Below are 22,739 nucleotides of genomic sequence, written 5' to 3' on the forward strand. Positions count from 1 at the left end.
TGCAGCTGATGTTGGCTGCATTTACCCTGGTCCTGGAGAACCCTGCTTTGTGGGGAAAGCTTGAGGGAAGAGAGTGTCATCGTCTCCACACACACCCCCTTTCTCCCCATCTCCTTCCCACAACAGGGCTGACAAGACAGCAGCATCAGCCCTATTTATACTGACCACATAGCAGCATCAGCCCAATTTATGCTGACCTCATAGCAGCATCAGCCCAGACTCCTGCGAGATGATCAGATCCCAGCAGAGCTGTGCAGGATCCAACTGTTTGGAACAGCTTCCCTGCCTGGACACTGAGCACAGGCAGAGCAAATCCTCCTGGTTCCTCTCCTTTACCTGCATACTTGAACTTCCAGGCCTGCAGTAAGTCTCAGCAGCTCAGCCTGTAGCTAACATGAACTTAGAAATAGGTTGCAGCCTTCTAAACTGGCTGCAGGCTTCAGCACAGCGCACACGGAGTGTTTTACAGCTTCAAGGATAAAACAGCAGGAGCAGGCTGCTTTACCATGGGGTAGGGAGCAAGAAGCACTGGAATAAAGTGCTTGAGGAGCATAAATTCCTCTTCTTGCTTTCAGGAAGGTCTATAGGACTCAAGCACCTGCAAATCGTTGCCACCCCACAGATCAGGATTCCTCCCCAAGCACCAGCAAAACCGGCTCACCAGGGCTTCAGAGGAGACCTCGGCAGCTCCATTGCTTCTAAGTTCGCTCTGAGACAGTTGCCTTAAGTGAATTGATTCGAAGCACCAAATAACACCTGACACGGAGGAACAGTCAGGGCCCCTTCTCTCTCCATCCCCCTCCACCCCCCAATACAACTCATTCCTGATTACACTGAGTTAACATATGCTTCCTGACAAGGGCGTCTGCCAACGCTGCCCTCACCTGTTAATAGACAAACCAGAAATCAAATACAGTCTCTGGGAGCTCCTCCTTCAGCAGGGCAACACCAATCTGTCCAGAGAAGAGGTTTCTAACGTGGATACATCACTGTTAAACGTGGTGCTAGAAAGTTCTCCTGTTCAGGGGAGAATTTGGGGTGACAACACCAAATGACCTGCCAAGCCTGGGCACCTGCTGCAATATGGAAGAATGACAGACTAAGGGCTAAAACCTGTGTATCTTAAATTCTGGATGTGTTTCTCTTTGAAGAGGAAGTTTCTCATTGGACTTGAGACAGAAGAACTATTTTGAGCCTCTAAAAAGCTTGTTAAGTGACGGTGAGTTTGCGAAGAGTCCCATGTAAGGGCTGGGTCAAGCAGGCTAGTTATCCACACCCCACAGAACAACCCATGATGAAAATGTTTAAAATGTGGAGTAAACCCACTCTTGGAAGCAAGCGTCCATAAGACCTGACATCTACCACCATCTATGTCCTAAACCAAGATTATCGAGCTCAGCTGTAGCCAAGGAGGCAGTTGGATTTTAGAGCAGTTACATCAAAGACTGCTACAGTTCAGAAAAATGAGTTCATGAGAACGAGGTAACAAACACAAGCAAGCCCTTCTGAAGTAAAAGAAATAAAATTTTAAAGCAGCTGTAAATGGAACACAAATCAAGATATCCAGTGTGATGGGAGACTACTGGTTAATTCTAGAACCCGCAAAAAGCTCCACGTCCCCCCGAAAGTACCATGGTTATTTCTGCCAGCAGTGACTTGCACACTTGAGGGGGTTGCCTCACTTGTGTTAAGATGATTCTATTTAAAATCAGATACAAGTTCAATTGAATACATGCCTAAAGAGAATATAAAATGCTTTCCTCCTGCGATTTCAGTAATTTAAGGCCCTTCATTTAAACGGTGGTCTTGGGCTGAGATCAAACCCAAACTGCAGCTTCTGAGAAGGAAGATACCAGAAGTCAAACATTTAAAAATAAAAGAAAAAAAGTGCCATTTTGTAAAGTCGAACACCAAAATAGCTTAAACACTCCATTTAAACTAGAAATCTTGAGAAACAGTTCAATTACTGCAGCCCAGCAAATCTCTCATTTGACTGAGGGAAGGTCCTTTGACAAGAGCTTACAAGTACAACACTGAGCAAACTCTTCACCCTCCGGCTCACCCTGGGGGCAGCAGTGCCAAGTGACAGATTGCCAGCGGCAGAGTGTCCTGTGACCTGACTGCACACGTTCAAATCACTGGCTTCAATGCACAGTTATTTACCTGAAACGTCATTAAACAGCGAACAAAAAACAAACCGTGTTTTCTCCCTTTGTTGTAGACAGATAAAACACCAAATGAAAGCAGAAGTGGTTTAACTCAAACCAAGGAATGTGAGCAACAAAGTCAAATGTTTTGGAACAGAAAGTTTTGTGAAATCGTCAACACGACAGAGGCTGTGCTGTACACACCTGAAACCGGCAAAGCACCACATTTTCATGAAGCTGTAACACTCTGCGACTACATGCAATAGTACAGGAAAACATTTTAGCAGACTTGAAAACATTTAAACAGTTAGAAAACCTGTGATTTCTAAAATCTCTTCTGAAAAGGCAATCCCAAACAACATAGTGCTAAGACAACAGGCAATAATCACTGAAGTATAGCTCATACTTACAAATAAATGTAAATATCTGTTGCACGCATCACATTTGATATCCCCTGAAGCCAAACACTGGCATCCTGCACTGAAACGAGGCTGTATATTGAGATATTGAGGTTTGCACTATGTGAGCAGGAACACACATCTCAATGGAATCACTACTGCAGAGGGATTTCCTGCCCGATATGAACACTGTTCTGAAGACATCATACCATCGATTTTCACAATAAGTCACGCCTGAGGCCTTTGCAATAACACCACCAACACACAAAGGTACCTGCCAGTGGCTGCTGGCTCTCAAATTTCTGGGCTGTTGTCCCACTGAAGAATTTCACATGAAGAGGTACCACTAATTTAAGACTTCAACTTACAATTTCTGCATGTTGATACAAGCCTGCTTAAACATCTCTTAGTGCCCTTAAACTTCACTGACAGAAAGCCTGCTTGAGCGCATCTACACTGAGGTTTTCAGCAGCAGGTATGGGCCACTTCATGCACATTCTTGTTTAATGATCCCTCTATGGCTCCATCATCCGTAGTTACACAACCATCAGTGTTACAGCTGAGTTAGGAACAACTATCGAACCAGTTTTAACAGTAAGGGAACACATACTGTATCCTCCAGCACCGCTACAGTTCTCACCAGAATTCAAAACCTGAAGAGGTGGTGTTTGATTCTGTGTCCTTTTTAAATTTTCAAGGGACTTCTCTATAACCAACAAAATGAGCTGGAGATCGTGCATTTGAGCCAACTTTCAAACACAGAGACCTTAAAATAAATCACATACATCCTCAACTTGCCAATGCTATGGGCATCAGCATGTAGTCATCTCCTCAAAGAAAAGAGACGCAAAAATATGTTAGAAATACGAGGGACATTGTTAGTTGCAGTTGTTAGTGACTCATACAGCAAAACCAGGTCACGCTGCCCAAGAGAGGAACGCTCAAGACAGGTTTTCGTAATGAATATATTCTTGTCAATAATTAACCATACCAAAAGCTACACAGTCAACATTTTCTATACAGTCAATTTTATTTGCCTGTTCTCATTTCTCAGGAATCAACTTGTTTCTGTAAATAAACTTAGAAGACTAGAATAGTTAATCCAGAAAGTAGAATTTCTTCAGAAAACACAGGTGCTAATTTTACAAGCAATTCAAGACTTAAAGGCTAAAGTTTGACAGAATAATCGACCGTGTTATGTTCTGTGTGCAAAGGGATATGTCTATAAGTTTTAACAAAGTTTCCACCTTTCACAAACTGAATTCTAGCCTACAATACCTCACAAATGCTTTCCATCTTGGATATCGCCATGCTGTAGAAAAAAATAGATTTCTATTTTTGGAGACAGGGTTGTTTGTGCATGGAACATTAACAAGTACAAAAATTCAGCAGATAATTTTATAATATTTTCTCTTAACTACAACAGAAAGTGCAACACTAAAAAGGCATCTCCTGCCTACTTAAAATTTCTCATACGTTTACGAAGCTAACTCTGAATGTACATATTACATCCTAGAACACACAAATAAGTTTGAAAGTGTCACGGCAGAAGTATGGAAAACAAGCTTACATCTTTTGTAAGCAAAAAGACACATAGCAAACACCAGTGAAAAGTGACTATGTCTGGAAACAAATTCAAGATGACTGAATCTTCACTACTAGTTGAAAACAAAATCCCATGACATTTGTTGATTCTGTAACTTTATTTGCATTTAAACATTGGCTGCTAAGCTTCTTATCTGAAGAACCACCACGAACAATCAGGAGTTGCTAGCTCTGTTAGAATTAGTCTATTGGATCCAATGGAGACTTCTTAAATTGCTGACTGAGCCAGATTGACTTTTGTAGGAAGAGGTCCTGCTTCTTCATGTTCCTCAGTGTTGCATCTGACCACAACAAGTGCAGAGGATGGATATCTGTTCAGTTTTTGTTCATTCATGTATTCCAAATCTCCATAGATGCTCAGCTTCTGAAATATTTAAACAATTTACTTTAAGACAAAGACTCTCCATACTGTGAATAAAATGCATTTCGTTATCCAGCTACATTCCTGGTTCCAATGGCTGCAGCCTTCACCACGAGTTAGCCCAGACTATCTGTAACATCTGAAATTTATGGCTGGGATTAGATTTGAGTCCAAAATAAATGTATTAAATCTGCCAGAACAACAGTAGATACAGTTCCTGTGTACAAGCTCCTTTAGTTTGCAAATGCTGTGAGTCTTATTTATTTCAGAAGTGCGGGGATCTCTCTGGGCACAAAGGATGCTGGTTCAGCCGGTTCCCCTCTGATCAGACTCTTGGTGCTCACCAATAATATGCTGATTGATCCTCCTGGATTAAACCCGTACTGGGTTCCACCTACACCATCCGCCCCTCAGTACAGCTTTATTCCCAGAGAAATTAGAAGCAGCCTCCATTTGTTGAGAGTAGTCTGAAGGTTGTTGAGAGCACTGCAAACCAGAGGACATCGTACCTGGGCTGCCTGAGTAAGGCTCAGCCACAGGAATGGGCAAGAATTGTTCAGCTATAAAGTTGTCATTTAAATAACAAACCTGGTTTGCTAACCACATCAGCAAAATAGAATACCCCCTCTTTCTAGTTGCATGTCCCCCCAAATGTTTCTTAGTCTCTAGACAGCTGTAACATAAAAGCAATATAATGAATAAATTCAAAATATTGGAAGTTATAAAATAGAGTTACCTCAGATGGAACATATTGCTCTACAGCTGTAGCTACAGTTGCACAACAAATCCAGAGCAGCACAAACACTGACAGGACAAGCGTAGTGGTTAAAATCCAACTGGAGTTTCTGAAATGAAAAGAACGTAACTAGATTCCACACACTGAAAATAAGACAATGGACTCTTTAAAAAGTTCATCTCAGTTTGACTGCATTTGCTGCTGATGCATTAGCCTCTAGCTCTTCCAGCTACAAGGCCCATTACAGACTCTTGGGTACCCGGGTGTCTATTTATTATCTGACTTGAAAGACACACGACTTGCTAGATTCTCTTCGTTGGGCCCCAAGCATCTTCCCATTTACAATTTGAAAAACAGACTTTTCTGTTAACGTATTTGGGGTGCAATTCACTAATCCTTCATGTGTAAACTTTTAAAGAGAAAGAAATCAGAGTAAGGGAAAGAAGAACCAACACCCTGATCTTCAGCAAAGCTTTAAAGATACACTAGATATTTTCAGCTTGGAAATTAAGACACAATAGTGTCTTATTTGATACCAGATAATCCCAAACCAAAATAGAAAACAAGTGCTTTGCCCTGAAATATATCCAGAGCTAAAGAACAGGCAACACACAGTATTGATTAAACAGTTTGTAGAACACACTCAAAAAAAACGTGTAGGAAATTATCGACATGTTCAGTTGAAATGGAAAGGAGAATCAAAGTCAGCAGAAAAACCTGCAAATAACATGGGCCCAGCATGGAAAAATAGCAATAACAGTCAGTCAGATACACAATTTTAACTGCTATGCATCCTAGACCTAGCAGACTTGGAGCACTTTGAGATCTTGTAACGGTGCCCCTGTACACACAGAGGAAAGGCCACTATCCCACTTACTAGGTAGGGACATTCTAGAATATACATACATGGAAAGACACTTGAAAAAGCTGTCATTTTCTCGCTCTTCAAAAAGTCCTCGGTATGTCTGTGAACTTCCCGGACGGAGGTCTGCTGGAATACGAGAGCAGAAAGAGTGGTCAGGAGAGCAATGAGAGAGAAGACCCAAGCACCACAGTTTGTCTATACAGAGCATAAAAGGAAGCTCTTAGAGTGGCCCTTGCATGTTTCTATTTCCAGCAGAGCTTGCTTTCTACCACAGACTTTGCTAAGTGTACACAGTGCGGTCTACAGTGCAAACAATTATATTTCAGCTTTCTAAAAATTTGCTTCTATGTGCCACCTGCAACTTTTCTTTCTTTTCCATGAGAGGGAATATTTGCATTTGTTCTTCCAAAGCACAAAGAACAACTTACAAGCTGTTTTACTCAGCGACAAGGATCCTCTTGTGTCTCCAGTTTCCTGATCAAGCTGTGGAACATACTGTACTTCTGGCTTTGACTAAAACAAAACAAGGAGTTAGGAGATCCTGCTAGCTGGCTTCCACGGATTGTAATCATTTACATTTTCAGAACTAATACAAAGTTAACCCTAAGACATGCACTATTCACATAAGTTTAATTTTTACCCCCCTGCACTGGCCCTAAGGGCAGTTAAATACTATAAAAGACTAAACACTTCTGATAGTGCTCCATAGTCTGCGACTAGAAGGAGCAGAGTTGAACGTTTAGCAGCCACGACACCTTAATCTCAACAAAAAAGTCAAGCACCTGGAATATGACAATCTTGCCATCATCTGCTTGAAGGTAGAAAGTCCACGAGGATGTTATGAAGCTCTGAGCTGAATCCATCACGTCACTCCAGAATGACCTCACCAGTGTCAGAGGAAAGAGGAGATGAATTCTTGGCATCAGGGACATTAACTGCAAACAAAACATTAACTGGTTTTCCCTTTGTTTTTACACGAAAAGGACAGAAGTTTGTTCTCGCTAACCCCTCACTCCATGTCTAGATTTCAGTCCTTAGGAAGATTTATTTTCTATTTGAAGAAATTTAAAGAAGAGAAGACACCCACTGAACAGAAAACAAGTAGGTGGTATTTGAGAAACATGTCATCTACTTACTTGTTCTTGCCTTAACTCAGCAAATGGCAATTGGTTCTGGCATCCAAGATGGCAAGCATATTGTTCATCAGATTGGGAGTATGCTTCAGTACAGGCTGCAGGGAAGAAGTTCCCCAAATGAGAAGATAAATTCTGCATTTTAGTTAAGAAAACATTTTCAGTATAAGTTGGATCAGTAACAAAGCAGCAGTTAAAAGACTGACAATCCCATTTGTAGGGAAAGAGATGGCAATCGCTCCACGGGTAGCATTTGCTCTGAGGTCTAATGAAGTTTAAGGACTCCAACCACAGACAGATGAGGTAACTGAAATGAGTGCAACCGATCAGAAATGTTACTCTGGACAAAATCGGGAATGCAAGTTTTCATTGATCCTCCCACTACCACTAGAGTTTTTCCTCTACACATCACATAAACATGATTTTTTTTTTTTACCTCTGAGAACAGAGCTGGAATCCTAAAAAGGAGAGAGGAACCATCAGTCCATTAAATCCCTTAGTGGTAACAGAAGTAGTCACGGTATCACAGCAAAACCAAAGGAGCATTTTCCTGCTAGTGTAAGGAATACAGAAACTGCATTGAAAGTATTATGGAATATTTTTTAATGAAAAATGAAGCCAACTCTTTGCTTTATGGAACACTTCTATTAATTTTTCACTAGAGACCATAAAGACAAAGAAATTATTCTCTCTGAATAATTTAGATTATTCTGCCCATAGAGATATTGGGCAGACAATACATAGGCATAGCTCTTCTCCAAAACAGTCAAGTGTTTGAGGACAACAGTGCAGCACTACCTGAACTAAAGACTCAAACCAGGTAGCAACGCAGATGACAGTAGCTTTCCCAGTTATCCCCAGGAATAAATGAACAATCATATAGGCTAAGAACAATACAGCATTAACAGTGAAACACCTGAGTATGCAGCTCACAGCACGCGAACAGCAATTCCATGGTAAAACTGCCACCAAACTACTGTTTGTAGAAATAAAGAAGCATCAGAAGACAGAATGCAGATCAGCCAAGACGTATCTTGCCAAGCACAGAACACTTAGTCAGGGCACCAAGCAGTGTAACAGATTATGGAACAGAAGCCAGCAAAAGACAACAGCCTCCGGAAGGAGAGTTAAACCAGAAAGTAAGCAACTGTTCAGTTACCTCTACATGTGGTCTATCGCTACATTACCCTTTTTTATGGCACTCTTTCCTGCGTGGTTTGACAACTCGATTGACGTGCTGTATCACAGCTACATACAGTGTATGACAGACTAGAGCATTAGCCCATTTCTAGAGTATTTCGTGCAGTTTTGTATCACACTGGCATCTCTGCATGTCAGGCTTTCTACTTCCCTGCCTTCCATCAGCTCCCTCAGCTAGCCCCTGGCCCTCTTGTTTTTATGACCTACTGAGAGGATAAAAGCCACCTTTGAGTGCTTACTTGGTGCTTAATTATAGACTACGAGCTTCTACCTTTCCTGCTTTGGATGGTTACGTCCCACTTACTCTCTGAATAATTTCCAATTAACATAACATCCAATATTCTCAGATGAAAGTTCTACACAATTCCAAAAATAATATTAATTGGCCTATAGTACACATATCTCAGATCCACTATGAAATGTTTGTCCTAACACAGATAATCTGAGAGAATTAGTCACAAGTATTTACTGGCCTAACTCTAACAAAACATGTACCTCATCCCCAAGAGTTTAGCTGTAGGTAAACCTCAGGATGTGGCCCAGACCACAAGTTACAAGGCAGAGAGCAGATTAAGATCTTTGTTCTTATTCCAGCTAAGCAACTCACTTCTATACACAAGTTTGTTAGGAATTGTAAATGTGACCAATTGTCACATGGAATTATTAAAGGAAAAGTGTTAATTTGACTGGATTTTGCCCCATGCATTTTGTGTTTTCCATGACAAACCGTTTATAGTAAAATAAAGTGTTTCTAATTTATTTACAATGACAGACGATACTTAAAAAATTCAGGAAAATAGTAACACTAAGTATCAGGTAAGAAGAAACTCGCAGAGAACAGATAGCCTTTCCCTAAGATTTTTTTTTTTCATCCTGAACATAAACTTCAAGAATTTGTTTAAAAAAACTCCAGAAAGCAACTGAAGCAACCTGACCAATTTAACCACACCCTTTTACAAGTTCCTGCTCTTCCCTCCATTACGTGTCTACAGGATTGTTGAAACATACTGACGTCTTACCAGAGTCGCATTCCTGTTTAGTTCGATTCAAATCGATGCCGTCATCCACAAATTGACAAATGGAAAACAGTCTGCAGCCTCGCTGGCACGCGTACAGTTCCTCTTCCTGGGAAGGCACAAAAAAAGACTTGCATTTCTCCATTCAAGAATAAATTGTCAGAAAATAAACAACTTCTTTTTTTGCAAGTGCTACAAAAAGCCACCCACCAGAGAAGCATCCTCCTCCCCTCCACTAGACCTACAAGCCAGCAAAACCTGATACTCTGGATAATCTGAAATAAAACCAAACTACAGCTCTTTAACACTGACATAACTATTGATTGATTTCAAACAGAGCTCTCTATTCTGTGGTGGGGCAGGCCTGGAACAGCAAATTCTGTTTTGTAGTTTCAGTCCTACAACTCACAAGCAAAGTTGCACTGCATTTTTTTTTAAGTGTTGGTTTTTAAAGTAGGAGATACAGCTGTAAAAGATTTACTGACATTTAACCCTACCAACTGTAAATAGTCTTCCATCTCTGAACTTAAACTGTAGAACCCAACAGAAGAAGACAAAAAAAAGACTGATTTTGTCAGTATATTACAATGTACCTACCTGACTCTAATCAGCACTACCACAGAACTGTCCAAATAAAATATTATCTTCTGATGTACTATACCAGTAACCTGGTCAACTGTCTGCTTGACAAACTTGTTCCACAAACCCACATTCTTATTTATTATATTGGACTAAAGGGGAAAAACACTTCCTCACCGCAACTATTCAAATCATGCAAATACAGAAAACCTCCTATTTCTTCTGTCCACAGTCCCAAAGGGGTGGATGTGCACTTTCCGTACAATGTGCTCTCCACGTTGCAGAACTAAAGCCCCTATTATGTGAGCGCTCCTGCTCCTCATCACATTCTCCCGTGAATCGATCCATCAGAACTACTAGTGACGTAACCACTCAAGTGATGGCAGCCAGTTGCTGTACAGGTGAGAAATGGGCTCAGAATTAATTAAAAGGAAAAAAAAAACCAAACATACCACACCTTACTGTATAACCTACTGTAAATTAACTGGCCATTGTTTGTCTCTGACATCATACATTCACATGCTTTAAAGGCACAAAAGTAGAGAAGTGTGAGTGTAAATTAAAACTTAACTCTAAGAACACTGACAAGGTGGCCAAGATAGTTATGCTGTTGCAGAAAACACATTTTGTAATTTGATATCCAGATAGAATCAGCTTTAGCAGACAGATTTCTATGACAGTCTTCCACAAAAATCTTACTGAAGCTTGTCTTATTTTCCAATTACAACTAAAGCAGTTCCCTTCAATTCAACCAGTAATTTTGTGATAAACAGAACAAATACTACATTAATAAAGGAGAAGATGGCTGTTTTATTTGACAACTGCAACAACACAAACGAAGAATTTAAAAACACAGTAAAGATCACAAAAATATCAGCTTTCCCTGAACTTGAAAGAATCCTGTAACAGAAACAAGAGCACTGTGCTACAACAGGATGGAAAGATACTAGGATAATGTTTAGTCTTAATTTCTCAGTTTTAGCTCTTTCTTCTCACTCGCATCACATGTAGGTACCAAAACATGTCATGAGTACAGATATGTTTACTTGTATTCCACATAACTCCCTGTTACTTCTCTGTGTGGGGATACCAATGCCAGCTCGAGTCACAAAATCTGATTTAAGTACCACATGAAAGCAAAGCTCTATTACCTGATACTGTCATTGCTGCCATTTGCCTGCTGCCCTCGTCTGAAATCTCAAAAGGAGGGTAAGAGCTCCCATCACTTACAGTTCAACCTGCTCCAGAGCTGCAGCTGATAATGCAGCGTATTGCCAAGGAAGTACGAGGAAAGACAAGATTTTTGGTAATAGATTTTCCAAATTCAAACCAGTAGTTAAAGGTTTACAAAGCTTTGAACCAACAGCAAACTCTGGACTATGAAATTAGATTCCCACCAGACACTACTTCTGTATTTTATTATGAGATGAAAAAAAATTCCAGACACATGAATCAAAACACAGGTTGCATGTTCTGACAAGCTACTTGTTAATCACCATTCACGCTTCATCCTTTAACATCCAAGTGTCACACTGGTGTCCTGGCTCAGGATCTCTGGCCTGTCATGAACACAGCAGTGCCCTAGTGCCCAAATCCTCTGGAACAGCATAAGTCAAATTACAGTTGCCTCTTCAGGAACAGGAGTAAAAAAAGCAGAAAGAAAACCCCAAATCCACAAAAGTACCCAGGATTAACAAAGCTATACTTTGTAGGCGGCATTTCTTTGGCAAGCTGCAGCCTAACCATTTATTTTCAAAAGGAAAAATCTATCTTTAGAGAAGCCACTGCATTCCCTGGGTTCATGAGGCGACAATCTAAGCCAGACGAGCCAACACCACAGCAGCCCTGCCACAGGCTGCTCCTGAACACAAGCTCCCTTTGTGTTCACGTTTGCTTTTGCACATCCAGTGCTGCTCCAGAGAACACGCACAGGGATGTGCCTCGAAAAAGAGAAAATCCCGGGTATGTCTAATACCTGTATTTCTAACTACTAGACCGTATTTTAGGCAATTATAGAACTCAGTTTAGGAGAACATTAAGGTAGCAACCTTTAAAGATTAACCAACCTCGTAACCATAGAATCCGTATAAGCTGACCTTGCAACCATAGAATCTTTGTATAAGCAGACATTGAAACCATAGAACCTTTGTATAAGCAGACCTTGTAACTATAGAATCTTTGTACTTAGTAACCACACCCTATTCTTAAAATTGACATAGATTTATGACATATTCTTTTAAAACAGGTAACTGAGAAATAACTGAGAAATAACTGAGAAACAGGTGAAGGTTACTTAGCATTGCTTAAACAGCTTGTGTTAGAATAGGTGTGGAATATGTCAATGGTTGTCAAGAATTGTAATTGTTACAGGGAACTAACAATTAAAGGGTTAACCACGTAGCAAGGGCCTAGAGTTTTGTGCATTATGTTAAGACACAGAGCCTCACTGAATGCAAAGATAAGAAGTTTTACAGAACCCAGATGTAACCTGGAGGAGACGAGACAACAAAGATTTACAGCAGAAAGGAGGGCACCAGGAGACGAGACAACAAAGACTTACAGCAGAAAGGAGGGCATCAATCTGGTTTCAAATGACTTGGCAGTTTAGGCTTAAGTCAATTCAGCATACCAAACCAAAGGTAAAAAGTTCACAGTGCATAATGAAGATGTAATTTTTCTGTCAATATAAGCCATGTCTGACCAACTGGTCAGCGGCAGACCTATGGATGGACACCCTCGGTCCGGCCCCGACGCTGAATAAAGAAATGCTACTTTTGAAACCCTAAAACGCGGGTTTAAGAGTCCATTGCTTTGCCGATTTTACGCTATCATGTCCTGTCAGTGCGGCGCACAAGGAGGAAGAAAACAGGAGACGGGGCTGCGGGGGCAGAGGGGCGGCAGGAGCCCGGGGAGCCCGAGGCCGTACTGCTCGCCAGCCCCCCAGCACAGCCCCGGGGGAGGGAGGAGGGAGCGGGGCCGAGCCCGGGCAGGGCCCAGCCGCCGCCGGGGGCCCGCCCGTACCTTGGGGTAGGTGTGCAGGGAGTAGGTCAGCTGGCAGGCGCGGTGACACGACGCCGTGTTGCCCAGCACGGAGTCAAAAGCCTCGGACGAGGCGGCGGGTAACGGCCCGGCCGCCCGAACGCCGCTGCTGCCCGCCAGGAGCGCCAGGGCCAGAGGGAGGCAGAGCAGGCCGCCCCGCCGCGCCGCCATCTTGCTCCTCCCGCAGGACCCCACTGCCGGGAGCGGGCGCTGGGGGACTCTCGCGAGATTAACCCCCTGCGCCCCGCGCGGTGCCTGCTGGGAGATGTAGTCCCCACCGCGGGGCAACCCCAGCCATCCCATAGGGCATCACCGGCCGCGGGAACTACACGGGCGGGAAGGGCGGGGGCTGCGGCTTCCGGGAGGTCGGGCGAGCGGCCCCGCTGCGGGGCGGGAGGATGGAGCGGTTCCTGGTGCGCAGGGCCCGCGGTCCGGAGAGCCCCCGCCGGGCCGGGCCGGCCCCCCGCGTCTACCGGCAGGTCACCCTCGAGTCCCTCAAGGCAGGTCACTGGGCGGGGGGGAGGCGGGGCACGGCTCGGCCCGGCCTGAGGGGAAGCTCATCACCTCGCGGCACCGGGTGCCGCTGCGGGGCCCGCTGCCGGCGAGGCCTTCCCCGGGGCGGGGTGCAGGGAGCACCCCGGGAGGAGCCGGGCTGGGCCTGAGGCACCTGGGAGTGAAGAAGGGGAGGTTTGGGTTGGGCATTGGGAAAAGGCTCTTCACCCAGAGGGTGCTGGAGCACTGAACAGGCTCCCCAGGGAGGTGTCACGGCCCCAACCTGACAGTGTTCAAGAAGAGACTGGACAAGGGCCTCAGACACACGGTGTGAACCGTGGGGTTGTCCTGTGCAGGGACAGGAGTTGGACTCAACGATCCGTGTGGGTCCCTTCCAACTCAGGACATTCTGTAAAGGGGATCAGGCCTTCGCCAGCCTCTGCACGGAGCTGGGGGGTGTCAGCGGGAGGAACGTTTGGTAAATTAAACCCAAACTGATATCCTTTTGTGGCCAGGGAAGACATTAACCTCAGCGTACCATCCCAGCAGCTGCTCTGTGCCCACCTAGGGGTTCACCTGTGGTTCTGGTTCTTCACCGAAATCTTCACAGCGCTCAGGTGGCATCTTCACTGAGAGCGGGGTGGGCGCACTAGGAAATGGAGTTAGAAGGGTGCAGAGGGCCCTGCAGCACTGAAAGGGGGTTCCTCAACCCAGATGGGTCAGGTTGGGCACACAGTTTGGGTTCAGCAGCTGGTTTGCTTCTCTCCCCAGCAAGGAGAGCCCCTCTGTTGGTTGCATGGTGGACCTGTGTGAGACCTGCATAACATTTCAGCCCCTCTTTGCCACCTCTTTATAGAAACAGAGTGAGAAAGCATTTGCTGCACCAAAGAGCTTATTAGCATAAGGTAGAAAGCAAAAGAATAGTGCAGAAAGCACCCCAGTTGTCTGACCTTGCTGAATCTTCGCAAGATGCTTCACATCCGAAACATGAGACTTACACTCTTTGCAGCCCGTTCTGTCAACACCTGTGGCAAAACCAGTTGGGATGAAAAACATTGTGCAAACAGCCAGTGCACCTGAGTTTGTGCTCATGCTCCCTAATTCTTTCTCTGCTGTCATTATTTTAAATTTAAAGCCAATCTGAGCAGGATTCAGATTCCGTCAAGCTGCTGAAGACAATTAGCTACCCCCCTCTTATACCTTTTTTCTATTAAAAGACATTTATACGATGGAGTTGTTAAGTTCAAAACACTTCTAGCAGACATTTGCTGTTACATGCCCTAAGTTTGGCAGACCAAGGTTAAGCATCTCACTTTGTCTTCTGGTTTCTTCTGTCTAGATTTGCAGCAGGGCGCTAATCCCAAACAAATACCCATCATTCCGAGCCGTCATGTATTCTGTACTCTGGTTCACGTCACAATCAAAATTCGTGTGTTGATAACAGTCCTATGAACTGGGATGAAGCCAGTGTCCTCATTCATGATAAGAATATTCCGCTTTCCTAATGGCTTTTCTCTTTTCCAGAGAGTTGTGGTTGTGGAAGACATAAAACGATGGAAGTCTATGCTTGAGCTTCCTGGGCAGCCAAAAGAGAACCTGATCGAAGCTTTGGAGGAGCTAAAGAAGAAAATACCTTCCAAGGAAGTGTTACTTTCAACAAAAATAGGTACATCTTGTCTGATCTAGACTGTGAATGTTATGCTGTCTTGTGTGTGCTTGGCTTGTCACTACAAAAGAGAGTAGCTTGCAAGCTTTTTAAGACATGAGCGTAGCTGCCAATAAAAAATTGTTGATATCCAGCCTGCAGTTTTCAGAGCTTGTACTGAAAAAGTCAACTGTCCTCTAATTCCTCCCAGGTTGCCTGCTTATTACCAAATACTCTGTCTAGTCTATGATTCTATGATCACCCCCTGCTGCGGTCAAATTTTTGAAGAGCTCTTCTTGGGCACCTCTGTGCCTTATTCCTCCTCGTGCTGTCTTCCATGGGCACGGCAGAGCGCTCTCTTGCCATCCAAGACATGGCGTGGCTATTTGACTTGGCTGAATCCGCTGAACATGGGAGAAATTCTCCTCAGATTGGCCCAGAACTGCTTAGCGCATCCTCACACTGAGAAATCCCCAGCAGGGGGGCAGCTCCGTGCAGATGACACTACCCTGGCGCTTTTCCTTAGGACTTGGAGGAGGGATAATGCAAGACCACACATCCCTGCCTTTCCTGGTCGTGCTGGCCTTTGTTTGCAAGTGGAGCAGCTGGATCTCTATTCAAAGAGCCCTTCTTGCCTTAAAAAAAGACATGATCTGCGTCTTTCGCTTTACTTCCAAATTGTCATTTCATTTGCCATGTTCAACTTATTTGGGCTTTTCCCTGAGATTTTTTCTTCCCACTGCCTGCCTGAACACGGCTGGGCTGGAAGAGCCACCGAAGCCTAACAGTGACATCTCCTGGTGGTCAGAGAGAAATACCCCCTGGAAAAAGGTCCCTTTTGTCTCCTCTCAGAGGAAACCCTCTTTGCAGGACCTGTCGGTTGGAAAAATTCTGCTTGAAGTCACTGTGATGTTTGCATGTGACAGTGCTACAGCCATCACCACCATCTGCTGCTTTAAAAGGGTTTCTTGTTTAAAACCAGAGTTCTTTGTAGGCCAATCTTACAAACTTTCGCCAGATCTAGTATCTGTGTAGAAAATTAACATAGCCCTGTATTACATAAACATCTCTCCACACCTCAGTGACTTGCAAAAGTTAATTTTCACACGTATAGGTCAATTCCTTGCTAATTATTCAGGCAAAAATCGCTGCAGAAGTCAAAGAGCGAGAACTTCAGGCTTCATTCCTAATAATTTTATATTTATGTTTGTATCAATGCCCTGGTTGTCTTGCTGACACTGCCCGAATTAAAAATGTGTATGGCTGCTTTAGCACCCATATGACTTGACTCATGTCCATTATATTTTGTCCGCCTACCAAAGCTGAAGGAGCTGTCGCTCTTTTCCAGGTCACACCGTGAATAAGATGCGCAAACATTCAGATCATGATGTGGCCAGCCTCGCCAAAGATATTTACACGGAGTGGCGAACTTTCATCAGAGACCATTCAAGCAAGCCCTCAATAGAGGTCAGGAGCGATCCCAAGACTGAGGCTTTCAGAAAGAACGCACGGAAGCTGCTTTGGGAAGCCCTGGATCTAGAGGTAGCGTTCAAATCCATTTGTCTTTGGCTCAAAGAGTTACTTCTTGTAGGAACAAGTTAAACAACCCTTTTTCAGGCACAGCTACTGTAAAATTGGTCATGCCTGCAGGGTGGGGACAAGACTCTTCCTATTTTCAGTGATTCTCTGCTAGCCCCTATTTATAAGTAGCTTTGGTTTTAAGGTAGATTTTTTTGTGGAGGGTTGTTAACCATGAAAACATGCTAATTGTGAGGTGTATTTGCTCTCATTATACATAACTAGCCAACAGAATAGTTGTGTATCTACTGCAGTTGGGCTGCACAAAAGAAGGAGGAAGTTAATAGAAAGTCTTTCCTTCTACTTAGCAGCTGTGAAAGCAACACAGGGACCTTTTGGGTGTTTCATATTTGAGTAATTAAACATTTGTAAATTTAAATCTATTGCAAAAACAGAGAGGTAGGGTTGACAGTATATAAAGTGGTGATAAATACCAGATCCCTCAGGTATCTTTAAGTAAATGAACAAGGCTTTGCTGTAAGGCTTAATGACTAGTTTGCTTGGTCTATGAAATGCCATAATAATTATCCTTTTTAATTTATTCATTAATTATCCTTTAAATGGCAAGTCAAGTGATAAGCACTCAAGAGTTTCAAAGCTACATGTTTGCTAGCTGTGAGAACAACCTCTCCACTTTCCAGTCCATCTGGACCAAGGCAGCACAAAAGGACAGTTTGCTGTGGGAATGCCTCAGAAAAATTAGGTGGGAGCTCACCTTTGCCAGGCTGGTGGGTCAGGCTTAGTTCTTGGAAAGCACATCTGTGTGCGTGGTGATAAGCCTGGTAGTAAAGTCTGAGCCTGCAGGACATAAAGGTTGTGGTACCATCCTAAAACAAGTAACATTGGGTAAAGCAGAATTACCTTTTAAGAGGACTCACCTGGAAGCACAGCAAGGAAAAATAACCATTCTGGCTCATAGCTACCTTCTTCTGCATCAACAGAGCTTGCAGCAGCAGATGAACAACATACATAGGCAAGTGAGGTACAGAGGTCCTGCAAATGGGGAGTGAGGACACCTGGGAGGCTGCCAAAAAGGAGAAGGGAAGGTGGGGCTGAACAGATCCAAGGGGCAATTTAGGGATGGGTAGCAAAACCAGAGTGGGCAAAGGGCTTGGAGGAATCCTACTTGGCACACTGGAATCTCCTGTATGCAAAGCATGGGAGATTCCCCAGCACAAAAGGCAGAAGTGAAATTAAAACCTTTTCTTGATGGGTGGAGGATTTTTTTTCTAAGCTGTGCTAAATTACAGGTTTTGGCACATGTTGGAGCAATAACTACATAATTAACATTTAGCAAATCCCTTTCTGCATTCTTAATTACACCACCTTCTACACACAGAGAGCCCACATTTCCCTTTATAGCACCAGGCAGAGTTGCCAAGTGTTTGGCATGTCTTAGAGTTGCTCTTGGAATCAAGTTTAAAATGGTATCCAAGGTACCTTATATCAGCAAGATCAAAAGTGAGCTTTATGGAGACACTACAACATACCTTATAATTGCAGTTGAGCTTGATACCCAAAGCGGGTTGCAGATTAGTTTCCTGCTGTGATGGCAAAGTACTGCCACCCAGCTGGAGATGTGGATATGTTCCCTGCTACTGACCACGTTGCCTGGTTCCTTAATTGCTGGGGTGGAATTAAATTGCACTTCCTCTTACACTTGTGATGGGAAGTAGATTTCCTTGAATCTAAGGTGATTAATGAAGAAACACTGAAAAGCACCACACTCCAATTTCAATCAGTTGGTCTCCTTATTAAATGTAAAGATCTAATTTTATACTTTGCTGTTTTCAGATTGATCACCCACTGGCTGAAAATATTGAGCGAGAAGCTTTTCATCTCTCTTCCCGTCTCATTAGCACACAGTATCGCAGAATGGTGCGAGCTCTTGTCTTCTCATTAAAGCACAAACCTGAAATTCGAGCAGAAGTCAAGACTGGCGTGCTCACTGTCCCTGCATTTGTACAGAGCCATAAAAAGTGAGGCGGCGTGCGTGATCCTGAGTGAGAACTTCATGTGCCCACGTCTCTGTGGAAGTGGGAGCCCTTTTTGTCAGGAGGGGAGTGCAGGAGTGCTGACTGCGTGTCTCACGTGGCACTACTCTGAGCAGGGCTGCCTAAGACAAGAACTACTGATGATGAAAGTGGTGCTGTAGATCTGACTTGGTGGAAATCTGTGTGGGCTGGTTGCAAGAAAAGTTTCTTCTACTCTGCTGTATATTTTCCCGCTACAAAATGATCTCGGATTTAGCTGTTTCTTCTGCCTGTTTGTCACACCTCAATTTAGCTCCATCCCTGATGTGGATCTTCAGGTGTAATCAGCTGAATGACATAAAGGAGCAGCTCTGTGCTGTGCTGGTAGGAAATACTGGGAATTCAGGGTAATTGGTCCATGGTGGGAGATTCCTAGTTATCCACTGCAAAATCTAGTTAACCCTAAATCAGCCACATTTGCTGCATTCCAGAGCTGGATGCAAAATGGGTTTCCGTAACTTGCTATCCACCATTCCACAGGCTCAGTCAGCCTGCGATTTAGGGCATTTTCTAAAGCTCTGGGGTGAAAAACAAAATGCCCTGGAGTATAGGTGCTATCTAATGCCTCTGCTGTTTAACAAGCAGCTCACTCAGACTTCCATACCTCACTCATGATTTAAATGTGGTGCTTGTTCTTATTGTAACGTGGAAAAAACCTTGAAATGAATTTTCTAAATAAAATCAGGTTGTAACCAAAATACTCCTTTTAAAGGCTTTTTTTTCTCCTCCAAAAAGAACATGGTTCAGAATGACTGTGGGAATAAATTTAAGCAACAAACTATTATTTTAATTCCTTCTAGTTATTAAAAACTGGAAATCTCGCCTTTCATATTTGCTCTGATTTCTTTAGGGCCTCAAGTCATCCTGTTCTCCATAAGCTGTTATTAAGGCTGCAATAGACACAGCCTTTCTCTACTGGTAGGTAATAAAGTGCTCCCTGTTCTGTTCTGAGTGTGTGTTCGTACACAGGGGACTGGTCACAAGCCATTTCCTGAGTTACCAGGGTAGAGAGAACCAAATACAGGGATGAGTGAAACCTGCCTGTTCATAGTCACGGGAACTGAGGTCTTATCTACCATCAGGAAGTGTCTTTTGGTCAGTCGTGGGCAGCACTCTTGTTTCAGAAGAGTCACTTAAGGACAAATAATGCAGGGGCAAAACTATTAGTTAATCTCCACCCTAAAATAGCACAGAGTGTCATTATGTGGACCTGCTAAATTTTTTTTTCTTCTCTGGACACTAAAACCTAAAAAAAATACTCAAAACTTACCTAGGGTGTTGAACTCCCTACATTTCATTAGATAATTGCGGGTTCTCTTAACATCTAAATCCCATTTTGTTTGCTTAAGCCAGTTCAAGACCATTTTTTTCTGTACACAGCTGGCTTTGACAAGAGTGATGCTCTGGCATACAGACATTTCATTTGTAGAAAGTTGAGGTTAGGAGACAGTATGGGACAAACTGGTAGGCAGGTGAGTGGTGACTATATGGATAATAGGTCAATAAAGACTTAACACTGGTTGGCCAGGCTGTAGTAAGAGATGTGAAAACCCTCAGTTTTATTTCTTACAAGTAGTCAGCTCTATTTCCCACTTAAATAACTTCAAACTGCGCAGCTGTAATTGAATTCACGTGTCCTGGACTGTCATGGAAGGAGGTCGGGATCAATGAACAACCCAGGTTTTCCTTCCAGAGCTACAACACCAAGACCTGTAGTATTTATTTCCATCTTTCTCTTCCTGATGCTGGGCTGTGTTTTCTCTATTTAGGTAACTTGTGAGAAGCAAAAATCCTGAAAATTAGGAACTTCTGGTCCTAGTGAAAGCCAGGCCAGAGCAGTTTCCTACACAGGCCAGATACGGTCAGAGAACTTTGGCTGTTCTGAACACATGGCCAGTTTATGCAGTGTGTTGGTTTGCAAGACAGGTCTAGGAACTGCCCAAATTGTTCACAGTGCAGGTAACAACTGAGGACAGTTGCTGTCTGAAAGTGAACTGCTCGATAGCGATGGCAGCTCTATTCTGAAAACAGCAACTCAGCGAGATTCACTTCTGTTTTTACAGTTTAGCCCTGGGAACCAAGTCGGAGAGGGGAAAGTGATGTGGGTGAATCTTTCCCCTCTTACTAGTTTACTAATCCAAAACTGGTCCTAAACTAATCCTACAACAGTCCTGTGGAAGGGATGCCAATTCATGACACAGCACTGTAAAATTTAACAGCGAGAGCAACGTAGATATAAACAAGCACCTGCCATGAGAGTTCCTGTGTTGTTTGCAACACGTGGAGGAACAGGAAGATGGTGGGGAGCATGAGCCTTGTGCTCAAAGTGCATTCAGAAAAAAGCAAAACTACAACCTGACCACATCTTATCCTGTCTGAAGTGGTGCAAGCTGAAAGAGAGACCAGCCGCTGTCAGCAGGCCCGTGAGTTCCGTTCTCTGTAACCTTGCAGACTGTCCGAACATCACCCGGGGTTAGCGTGGGACAGCCAGCGCCTTCCCGAGCCTGCAGACAGCAGGAACACCTCAGATGCACGTGAGCTCCTCTGCTCCAGGCAAACTACAAGCTCAGTCTGTCCTATGCTGTCAGGCTCCGATTTGGGATATAAGCAAAGCTCTGCTGTGCCCATCTCTTCCAGGTGACTTTTTCCCTGCCCTCTCCTCATCCCTGACACCTTTCTTTTCTGAACTGCCTTCAGGGAAGAAAGATTCTGTTTATTTGTTTGATCTACTTTGGATACCTTCAGCTCTTCAAGGTACACATCACAGAGGGGTTTTTTTTTAACTTCATTCTCAATACGTGCCAAATATTTTTCTTTTAGGAACTAATTTCAGGGATGCAGAGTTACTGTACATGGGGATAAAACTCTCCTATGAATTTCTTCTATTTTCTGGCTAATATTTTTGCCCAGCTTTTTTTCCAAGGAACCTAAGTGTATAGCACCGGGTCCAGCTCTTGCAACTTGATGTTAAAGCTGGCAGTATCACTTGGGCTGAAGATTCAGAGACTCAGGTTTGCATAAAACTGACTGTCTGGAGGAACTGGAAAAGATCCCAGAGGGTTGGACTTGAGACCTGCAGCACAGGGTGAAATGTAGAGAACAAGGGAATGGTTTAAGGACAAAACCAGAAAGGAAGGTGGGGAAGAATAACAAAACTAGAGACAAAAAAAAGCAATAGGCCAAAGGAGGGTTTCATTTTCCCGAAAAGCAATGCTGAATGTGACAAGAAGATACTCAATACCTGACAGTAATCAAGTTTTTAATTATGCTGTAAAGACCAGATTCCCCCCTTGAAGCAATCTCACCTACACAACTGCATTTATTTACGCCTAGTCATACGCCTAGGGAGCAGTTCACGCCTTCTCCAGCTAAAGCCAAGCTCAGCCCCTTCTCACTTCCCTCCCTGACGGGTGCAGCCAGTGGGGAGACTGGAGCTCATGCATAAAGCAGGAGGCCAGCGCTGGCTGGTTCCCAGCCCGTGTCATTTCTGGAAATCCCTTGAAATAGAGGGTCAGGAAGGGCACAGGCACCTGAACCCTACAGAGCACACCTCGCCCAAGGCTGGCCTGGCTCCGAAATGTCTGATCTGCTTCAGTTTGCCTGTGGCACACCTACTCCCAGGGAGTCCTGCAGGACCCTCACCCGCTCAGGTTCCCCACCACATGGGTTTACACCTCCAGCTGGGGGATAAAAAGGCCCCTCATGCATCCTAAAGTTTGGCTTCACTGGTCCAGGCACGCGTTTCTCCTAAATTCTGCTGTTTCTCCTCTGGTTTTACTTGGCAGCTGCTGTGCGTTGCAGACCAGCCACAAGGTATCAGCAAGTCTCCTTACACAGGCAGGGACTCTCCACAAGCTCCTGTCTTCACACTGGGGAAACCCTTTTAGATTAAAAGGGAGGATGAAAGGGCTG

General features: G+C 43.8%; 2 protein-coding genes across 3 annotated transcripts; one reads left to right on the top strand and one right to left on the bottom strand.

Moving 5' to 3' along the window:
- Positions 1-3,295: 3,295 nt before the first annotated feature.
- Positions 3,296-13,265, bottom strand: TMEM59 (transmembrane protein 59). 2 transcript variants are annotated; one of them, XM_065656503.1, is made up of 8 exons: positions 13,062-13,265; positions 9,465-9,570; positions 7,249-7,343; positions 6,895-7,047; positions 6,541-6,625; positions 6,154-6,235; positions 5,248-5,356; positions 3,296-4,514 (listed from the first exon to the last, which is right to left on the bottom strand). In XM_065656503.1, exons 1-8 carry the CDS (start codon positions 13,248-13,250, stop codon positions 4,359-4,361), a joined length of 975 nt encoding a protein of 324 aa, XP_065512575.1. In that variant the 5' UTR covers positions 13,251-13,265; the 3' UTR covers positions 3,296-4,358. The 2 variants fall into 2 exon arrangements, with proteins under 2 accessions (XP_065512575.1, XP_065512573.1); XM_065656501.1 differs by having other exon boundaries at positions 3,300-4,514; positions 6,154-6,238.
- Positions 13,266-13,455: 190 nt separating this feature from the next.
- TCEANC2 (transcription elongation factor A N-terminal and central domain containing 2) lies at positions 13,456-19,511 on the top strand. The gene is made up of 4 exons (XM_065657238.1): positions 13,456-13,579; positions 15,096-15,237; positions 16,565-16,758; positions 18,589-19,511. Exons 1-4 carry the CDS (start codon positions 13,478-13,480, stop codon positions 18,775-18,777), a joined length of 627 nt encoding a protein of 208 aa, XP_065513310.1. The 5' UTR covers positions 13,456-13,477; the 3' UTR covers positions 18,778-19,511.
- Positions 19,512-22,739: the final 3,228 nt, after the last annotated feature.

This window comes from Caloenas nicobarica, chromosome Z (genome assembly GCF_036013445.1).
Source record: "Caloenas nicobarica isolate bCalNic1 chromosome Z, bCalNic1.hap1, whole genome shotgun sequence".
Lineage (NCBI taxonomy): Eukaryota > Metazoa > Chordata > Aves > Columbiformes > Columbidae > Caloenas > Caloenas nicobarica.

Coding starts and splice junctions, on each gene's coding strand:
- TMEM59 (XM_065656501.1), bottom strand. CDS start 13,250: ATGGCGGCGCGGCGGGGCGGCCTGCTCTGCCTCCCTCTGGCCCTGGCG. Junction 7,344..9,464: donor TAAACAGGAATGCGACTCTG/GTAAGACGTCAG, acceptor TCTTCCCTGCAG/CCTGTACTGAAGCATACTCC. Junction 7,048..7,248: donor CTGAGTTAAGGCAAGAACAA/GTAAGTAGATGA, acceptor TTTTGTTTGCAG/TTAATGTCCCTGATGCCAAG.
- TCEANC2 (XM_065657238.1), top strand. CDS start 13,478: ATGGAGCGGTTCCTGGTGCGCAGGGCCCGCGGTCCGGAGAGCCCCCGC. Junction 13,580..15,095: donor TCACCCTCGAGTCCCTCAAG/GCAGGTCACTGG, acceptor TCTCTTTTCCAG/AGAGTTGTGGTTGTGGAAGA. Junction 16,759..18,588: donor GGGAAGCCCTGGATCTAGAG/GTAGCGTTCAAA, acceptor TGCTGTTTTCAG/ATTGATCACCCACTGGCTGA.